Source organism: Lagopus muta, chromosome 3 (assembly GCF_023343835.1).
Source record: "Lagopus muta isolate bLagMut1 chromosome 3, bLagMut1 primary, whole genome shotgun sequence".
Classification (NCBI taxonomy): Eukaryota; Metazoa; Chordata; class Aves; order Galliformes; family Phasianidae; genus Lagopus; species Lagopus muta.
Window position 1 is genome coordinate 59,576,969 of NC_064435.1, and position 8,418 is coordinate 59,585,386.

The 8,418-nt window shown below is 44.3% G+C and overlaps 2 protein-coding genes across 5 annotated transcripts in view; both read right to left on the minus strand.

Moving 5' to 3' along the window:
• The window catches only part of CTNNAL1 (catenin alpha like 1), a 596,511-nt gene that overhangs the window by 167,093 nt on the left and 421,000 nt on the right, over positions 1-8,418 (minus strand). The gene's annotated exons all lie outside the window — the stretch shown is intronic.
• PDCD6 (programmed cell death 6) lies at positions 47-8,412 on the minus strand. Of its 4 annotated transcripts, none has more exons than XM_048939268.1 (6): positions 8,122-8,412; positions 5,244-5,305; positions 3,645-3,689; positions 2,759-2,917; positions 2,138-2,247; positions 47-588 (listed from the first exon to the last, which is right to left on the minus strand). In XM_048939268.1, the coding sequence occupies exons 1-6, from the start codon at positions 8,181-8,183 to the stop codon at positions 490-492; spliced, it is 537 nt and encodes a 178-aa protein (XP_048795225.1). In that variant the 5' UTR covers positions 8,184-8,412; the 3' UTR covers positions 47-489. The 4 variants fall into 4 exon arrangements, with proteins under 4 accessions (XP_048795225.1, XP_048795224.1, XP_048795222.1 ...); XM_048939267.1 differs by having other exon boundaries at positions 2,765-2,917; positions 8,122-8,253; XM_048939265.1 differs by lacking the exon at positions 8,122-8,412 and adding an exon at positions 6,697-6,774 and having other exon boundaries at positions 2,765-2,917.

Here is an 8,418-nt window from a genome sequence, read left to right on the forward strand (position 1 = left end):
ACACAGCCACCACCCTCCAAAAAACTGTACAAATGTAGACTGTACATGTTGGTCTAACATTTTTACTTCATTTTAAGTTCTGTATTAAAAATTAATACATTATACTCTTATAAAAGTAAGGCACATGCAAAACATGTTGTGCAACTTTGGAGTTTTGACTCTTACCAACTAACAAGCATTATTTTAATTCGGCATTTCTAAAGTGTCCTTTGTCCCCATGCAGGATATGTGGAAGAAAGTTAAGTCAGACAGGGCACCAGTTGCGTCTAGATTCTGTGCTTTGTGTGCTACAGTAAGCATGATATGGCTGATCTTAGAGTTGTAAAACACAAAACCAAACATTGATTCTAAAAGCAATGATGACGTACATACAAAATTTACGGATGTGAAATTATATCCATTACAATACAGCAATTATCTTATTCAGTACACGATGATTTGGCAACTCCAGTTTGTGTAATGCCAGCAGGGGCTTCTTAGATGTCAATGTCATACAATGCTGAAGACCATACAGAGGTACTGCTCGTAGGACACCTGAATCCAGCCATCCTGATCAGTATCATAACGTCGGAATACATCAGTCAGCCTCTAAAGATGTGGAGAAAGAAAAAACATCTTTGTGTACAGGGAAAGATCAGACTGCCACACTTTCATGTATGAATGCTGCTGCTTTGTGCCTTTTGTAGACGTGGCATGGTGTCAGGCACACAGAGGGAGCTCTTTGCTGTGTTTCATGCTTGAGCTGTTCAGGGGATCTGATTCTGTGATCTCAGGACACACCTAAGCCTATCTAAGCTTTTATTTATAAGCCAGAACAATTTTTATAGCTGGCTCTTCAGGAGCTGGGAACAAAGCAAAATTCTTGCTACCTTTGAGAGTCAGCTGCAGACAGGAGCTGAAGAGTACTATTACTAGTTATCTATCCCAGTCCACTCAATGCATCACTAATATCTCAGCTGTCTCTGAACAATCCCCCAGAGGACAGGCAGTGCTGGCAGCAGACCAGAACAGCTACCTCTGGTTTCACTAACAGCACATGAATGATGAGCAATGGCAAAGCCCTCTTTGCTAGAATTTAAGTTGATAGCAAATCAAAATTGGCTCATATTTGCAAGTGAATATAAAAGCAATACATGCTTCAGCAGCAGCATTTGACTTAAGGCTACAAACATATAGCTAAAGAAGAACAAAGCACTTAGGCAGATAATGAGGATCCCAATTACACAGAATCAGAGTTGCAGGGGTTGGAAGGAACCTCTGGAGACAACATCTAAGTCCGACCTTGGAGACTTGTTTCTCTTCTTATTGCGTGCTGGAAGCTAGCTTAAGGTACAGTGGAAACACTAGATGTGTTAAGAAAAAAAAGGAAAACTTCTTCTTCCATTCTCTTACTAAAATTCAGCTTGACCTTTGCTGCAGTTTCCCAGCTTCTCCTCAGAGTCTCGCCTACATTTCAGAAAGGCTAGAGACACTTACATAAACCATTCAGTGACTTCTTTCTAAACAGAAGAATATATCTGCAGAGGGACAGCCTCTTTCCTTTTTCTCTTGCTCCCCATAAACGTTCCTGTAACTGAAAGGGGGGGTTGGTTTTCTGTTGCTGTTTGGTTTTTGTTTCATTTTGTTTAAAATGTCTTTTACTACCATTGCCCCTTCAGGAACAGCAGAGATGAAAGATCAAATAATTTAGCTGTTAGGTCAAAAATCTTGTAAATCAGAGCCTTAGACTGAAATAGAAAATCCTCACAACTTAGATCGCAGGAACATCTTTTTGGAGTACACTCAAGAGGGCAACATGGGACATAACACACTCCAGCTTGAATGCATCCAAGACCCAAAGAAACTGTGTATATCATAGCTAATGAAAAGAACACTAAATGAAGCTGTATTTCATTTTTTCACCCCATTAAAAATACTTACAAGGTCAAAAACAGCTTCAGATTTACTTATATGGGATGCAAATAGATAATGAGTGAAGATCTACAGCTGGGGATGTTTCTAGCTCTCATGCACTTTATTGAAGTGGATCATTAGTCATAAGCAAGTTCTAGTTCTGGTATTATAAAGCGAGAACCATAAAAGTTGAAGACAATTTTTTTTTTTTCAATTGCCATTAAAAGTACATCTCCTTTCTTACCTGTAAAACAACACAGCACTGAATAAAGTCATCGAAAGCAACTTGGCCTCTTCCCTGTCTGTCAAACTTCCGAATAAGGGTATCGTAGAACTGATCAGACAGCCGGTAACCTTGGACAAGAGAAATCCTTTAGGATGATTCAATTACTACAGTGTTTCTGGACAGAGTGCTGGGTTGTTCAGCAGGCATGGGCAACAGAAGCAGAAAACAGAAGTTACGTGAGACTTGTTTTTTCCTGCTGTCTACTGAACAACACAGGTGCACAAACAGAAGGCATGCAATATAAACCATGCTCAATAACAATAGTTACACACGGTATAGTAAACATCATTATGGATTAAAGTGACCATTGATTTACTCACAGAATGGAAAAAGCAGTTCACACACATGTACTAGCACGTGCACTTTCATTTCCTGCATAAAGGGAAATACTTCTAAAAAGCAAGCCAACAGTGCAGGGTTGCAACTGTGGCAGTGTCAGTAAGAGGCCCCTCGTCCTGCTGCCTTTTGCATGTCTCATTTCTATTTCTAGTCATGGGTCCCAGCAGTAGAGCCCCAACAGTACCAAGGTCACTGGATGACATAATCCAATCATAAAAACTGTAATTACAAATGAATTACCAAAACCTGTTAGTGCTTGCTTTAGTTCATTTTTGTCAATCATTCCAGAATTGTCTCTGTCATACGTTCGAAAGACATTCTGCCAATCTGTGATGTACTTCCAGACTCCACTGAATTCATTGAAATTCACACCACCTTTGTTCTCTCTGTCAAACATGCCTGAAATAAAAAAAGCCATGTAAGAACCTCAGCTCTGCCAAGTCTTGAGGAAGGTCTGCTGGTATTTCAAGAAAGAAACCAGTGCTTTAGGGAGTACTGAAAACAGGCGAGGAATTACTAAAGTGATATTTAAGTCATTCACCAGAGGAGGAAAGGATAAAGCAAGAAAATCAGAGTGAGTTATAGAATATTTATTTTTCCTGTGTTTTCATTTCCAGTTTCAAAGCATTCAGGGTTTGACTGATAATCCAGTGACAAAATGAGAAAGGACTCATTTTCTTAAGACCCATGAGAAAGCCTACAACATCTACAGACTGCCAGAAGCACTGGAACATTGATTACAGATACCATCCCCTTCACGGAGATTGCATTGCACATTGGATGGAATTCTGACTGCTGCTGAGCAAGTTTTAAACACAGGGCATTCATTTATAGTTCAAAAGGGTCAATACTTCAGTTCATATCTTACAACTACTGAGGAAAAAAGAACAAGACTTAGAAAACCATGGATTCTTTACAGTCGCAGATCAGCTCACCGACACCACGACCAGAGTGGTTCATCAGACCTTTAAATGTGCATTCAACTTTACAATAGAAAAACATAATGTACTGTGATAATTGTATGTATTTGTTTCTCTGAAAATAGTCTGCAACAACTGCTTTCTCAAACTGGAGCTGAAAAACCAACAGAGTCTTTGCCTACTTCACAGCACGCAGCCATACTCACCAAGAATTGACCTGACTGTCGCTGGATTGAATGGAGTCCACGTGCCTGAAACAGAAAGAATTACTTTGTTCCTCCAGGCAACATTCAAAAAAGGCAACTGAACAACAAGCAAACAAAAACCCACAGGAACCATAAGTAGTGAATTCTGAGCTAAGCAAGTCAGTTCCTCGATGTTTAACAAAGCTGCTTTGAAGTAACTGTGGTCTTGATGACTTCTGACAATGCTTTACTGACATTGCATAGAAACCCAACATTTCTCAGGCTGCACAAAAAACAAAAAAAACAAAAACAAAAAAAAAAAAAAAACAAAACAAACAAACAAACCTAAAATGCAAACTAAAATCCAGCTGAGAACCAAAGCCTTAGAAGAACCAAGAATAAGTTTTTTCTTCCCAGGTTGTCGGGAGTCTCACTCATTTCTCATCAGTAAAACTGAAAATCTGACTATTTCCTATTCTACAGATGGGTCACTCCAGGACATTGAGTGAAAAGCACAGGTTCTTAACATCACAGAGCCACACAGTGCAACAGTTGAGTTTTGTATAAATCCCCTCTCCATGCTGAATTAAAAGCATTGTTTAAACCAGCGTTTTCAGGCCAAGAAATGTTACTGCTTAGACAGGCCTGAGCACAGCCATGTGAAGAGGAGCTTTGGACTTCTGTGAACAGCTGCTACTGAATGTGGAAAGGCTACTTGCTTTGGACCAGTTTTCACTGGGTTGGAAACACTGCGGAGTTCTAAGGAGCAGAGTATGTTAACTTATTTCATGTAGAAAATTTCAATAGACAGATTCCATACAGAGAAACCATAGCAACTTCAGTGCTGAAGAACTGCACTGATTTCAGCTTGTTCAGCCAGCCAGCAACAGACTGCCTCCTCCTCCCCTGACACAACAAATACCTGGACATGTCAGCGCAGGAGAGAAAACAAAACAACAAGAGGCAACGAGGCAGCACAGGATTTTACTATGCAAATAACTCTACTATGCAATAACCCACCCTTCCCAGATACACATACTGCTATTTGCATAAATTTGACATGTTGAAAAGCTGATTGTCAAGAACACATTGAACTTCAATATACAGTGAGAACAGTGAATACTTTCTTAGTATTACGTCCTTTTGGCCCATGTTGGACTGTGATGCACAACCCTCCACAGAGGATATATTCTGGAAAGAAACCAACACCACCACTCCAAATCACCAGAAGGAAGGAAAATGTGACTACAGGAAAAAAAAGTCTTCTGTTTTTATTTGGCTTCCTCGAGTTATTTGACGATGCCCTAGTTAACGATTCAAGCTAGGTCTGAAGTACACCTTTCTACTTGGTTAGGAAAAAAAGTGGGAAGAAAAATGCCTCATTTAAAAATAAAAAATTACCACCTTCACTTCCTGCACCGTACTGAATGAAAAGCTCTCACGTGCAGGAAAAAGGCTGGCTGTAAATGTCTGACCTTTGCTCTGGTTCAGAAGGAGAGGTGCAGTGGAGATGAGCGCGGAGCAAAAAGTCAGGAACAAATGAGTCAAGTAGTCAGACTGGCATGAAATGTAGCATGAAGTCCACAATAGGCCTCCTTCCCCCTTTACAGACTTACTTACCATTGGATAGTGCCTGCTGAAGCTCTGTATCTGAGATTACTCCACTCCTGTCTTTATCAACCCTGGAGGAGGGGAGAAAAAGTGGCATGCCTTAAGTTGCTGAAATTAACAGGATTTAGCTACAAGCCTCAGCATTCCTGTTCTTACCAAATAAAATGCAAATAGGATTCATCTTAAAAAAAATAAAAAATAATCACTGTTTAGTCAGTCACAGCCACTGCAAATTAAATGCTTCGCTCACACTGATAAGACATTCTGGATATGAGTTAAGAAAGCTCTGAGTTTTCTCCATAAGAACACGTGACACACAAACACACTGACAACGGAACAGTTTGGATGCAACTCAAGGAGGCAGCTTCCCTCTGTTTCACACAAGGGCTTTCCCCCTGCACCTGACAGTTTACCCCCTCTCTGTTCCAACCATTCCAAAGTCCTGCCTCACTGATCCCTGTGCAGAAGCAGAGGCTCCTTTTGGAGCAGCTGGGGCTACTCTGAGCTGACATGAGCAGCACGGGGCTCTGCTCACAGATCCACCCCAGGCCCCACTACCAAACCTTGCCATGTAAGCCTAGCAGAGTTACAATCTGCTTATCTTGCTCTTGACCATCAGTCAGCTTAGAGCAGATCCTGCCCCTGTACTCAGCACTGGTGAGGCCTCACCTCAAGTACTGTGTTCAGTTTTGGCACCTCAGTACAGAAAGGACATTGAGGTGCTGGAGCAGGTCCAAAGAAGGGCAACAAGGCTTGTGAAGGGCTTGGACAATGTGCCCTATGAGGAGAGACTGAAGGAACTGGGGCTGTTCAGTCTGGGGAAAAGGAGGCTGAGGGAAGCCTTATCGCTGTCTTCCAATAACTGAAAGGTGCTTACAGCAAGAGCAGGGTTGGTTTCTTCTCACTGGTGACAGGACAAGGGGGAATGGCCACAAGTTGCACCAGGATAAGTTTAGGTTGGATATCAGGAAAAACTTCTTTACAGAAAGGGTTGTTAAGCACTGGAATAGACTCCCCAAGGAGGTAGTTGAGTCCCCATCCCTGGATGTGTTTAAAAACCATTTGGAGGTGGTGCTCAGGAACATGATTTAGCAGGGGGCTGTTAGAGTTAGGATAGTATCACAGAATTGTAGGGGTTGGAAGGGACCTCCCGAGATCATCGAGTCCAACCCCCCTGCCAAAGCAGGTTCCCTACAGCAGGTCGCGCAGGTAGGCATCCAGGCAGGTCTTGAACATCTCCAGAGAAGGAGACTCCACCACCTCCCTGGGCAGCCTGTTCCAGTGCTCCATCACCTCACTGTAAAGAAGTTCTTAAGCACATTTGAGCAGTTGTGATTGGACTCGATGATCTTTAAGGTCTTTTCCAACCTGAGCAATTCTACAATTCCACGAATCTTCCTCACAGCCACCAGGTATCTATTCTGGAATTCAGCTACCCACAATACAGCAATTAGGATCCAACCGTGAAGGTGACACGGCTTGGGCACTGAGTACTGCAAGGTGCTCCTGCCAAGCCTTCACAGGCTTAGCTCTTGCTGCAAGAATCCGCCACGACATCTGGAATGCGCATTTGTGCTTTGTTAGTAGAAAAAGAAACAGATGCCTTAAAAATACCCAAACATTAGTATGTGTAACTAGAAACTGAAGCCTGTGCTTCAGCTGATCATTTACCCTCTGTTCCCCTAAGATGCTCTTGAATGTATTGAACAAAGATCCCAGAACTGCTGCATTTATCAGTGCAACAGAAAACCACACGCTTTCCCCTTCAGCCAGTTATTTATACACCAAAGGATTTTCCCTTTCATTCTACGCCTGCCAGATTTCTCTAAAGCTGTTTGATGCTTATTTATGTCAAAAGCCTCTTTGGAAACTATTTGGACTACATAAACTGTAGCAGTTTTATCCATATCTATAACCAGTCCCTTGTCCAACACACTCATACAGTGGTAGCCTTGCTAGCTGCATTATTTAAAATGGTTCTACTGGTGGAGAAGGCAGAACGTCCACCTGCTTCCTTCTGGACCAGCTGAAACTGGGAAATAGCATCATACATATTTCCTTCAAGTTCTCAGATAAAGTGCTTTTACACAAGGGTGGTGGACAACTGTCACCTCTCTGAGTCACTCCTGTATTAGGCCAGGCAGTAACTCTTACTCACTGCTGATCCAAACCTAGCACTCTTTGAATCACAGAATGGCTTGGGTTGGAAGGATCCTCAAATCCCACCCAGCCCCACCCTGTGCTGAAGGCAGGGCTGCCCCCCAGCTGCTCAGCTGCCCAGGGCCCCATCCAATCTGGCCTTAAGTGTCTGCAGGGATGGGGCACCACAGCTTCTCTGGGCAGCTGTGCCAGCGCCCTCTCACTGCCCTTTGAACGAAGAATTTCCTCCTAACATCCGATCTAAATCACTCTTCCTTCAGTTTAAAGCCATTCTCCCTTGCCCTATCACTACCTACCGGTGTAAAAAGTCAGCCTCCCCCCTGCTTATAAGCTCCTCTCAGGTAGCAGAAAGTCCCCCCGAAGCCTTCTCTTCCCCAGTCTGAACACACCCAGAGCCCGCTTACTCCATACTCGGCCTCCCTGTTACCGGAGCCCAGACGAACCCGTTGACACATCTCCCACAAAACGGGCCCGAGGGACGAGCTTCCCCAGGCTCTTCACCCTCCACAGGCTGCGGCACTCCCGGATTCCCAGCAGGTAACCTCCCTCGCTCTACCCCGCCTCCCCCAGCCCTCCTTACAGCTCTCCCTTGGATTCCCGCCGCGGGAACGCAGCCGCAAAACTCGGCCGACGCCCAGCGCCCGTCAGAGGCGTCCAGCCCCCTCCCAAAGCCCGCTCGCTCCCCGTACCAGCTCGGCGAGCGACACCGAGCCCTCCGCGGCCTCACCTCTGGAAGACGTTCCACAAGAACGAGGGATCGGGAAGCCCCATTCCGTGAGGCGCAGCCATAACGGCCGCCCCAACCCGGACAGCGCGAGCTTTATTCCGCTTCCGGGGGCGGGCCGAGCGGGCGCGGAGTGACGTCACCAGACCGCGCCCACGCGGGGAAGCACGAGAAAAGGCGCGTGACGCCCGTCGCCATGGCGACAAGAAGCCGGTGCGGCCTACTGTGTAAAAATTAACTTTTAAATGTAAAGCTCGTTCCCTCCTCAGCCAAAACACAGGACACACAGCAGAACGCGGC

Bases quoted from the DNA above. Each gene is read 5' to 3' on its own strand.
- PDCD6 (XM_048939268.1), bottom strand. From the start codon at position 8,183: ATGGCTGCGCCTCACGGAATGGGGCTTCCCGATCCCTCGTTCTTGTGG. The intron at 3,690-5,243 runs GTAAGTAAGTCT...TTTCTGTTTCAG, and splicing joins TCAGCAGGCACTATCCAATG to GCACGTGGACTCCATTCAAT. The intron at 589-2,137 runs GTAAGAAAGGAG...CCACATCTTTAG, and splicing joins AGTGCTGTGTTGTTTTACAG to AGGCTGACTGATGTATTCCG.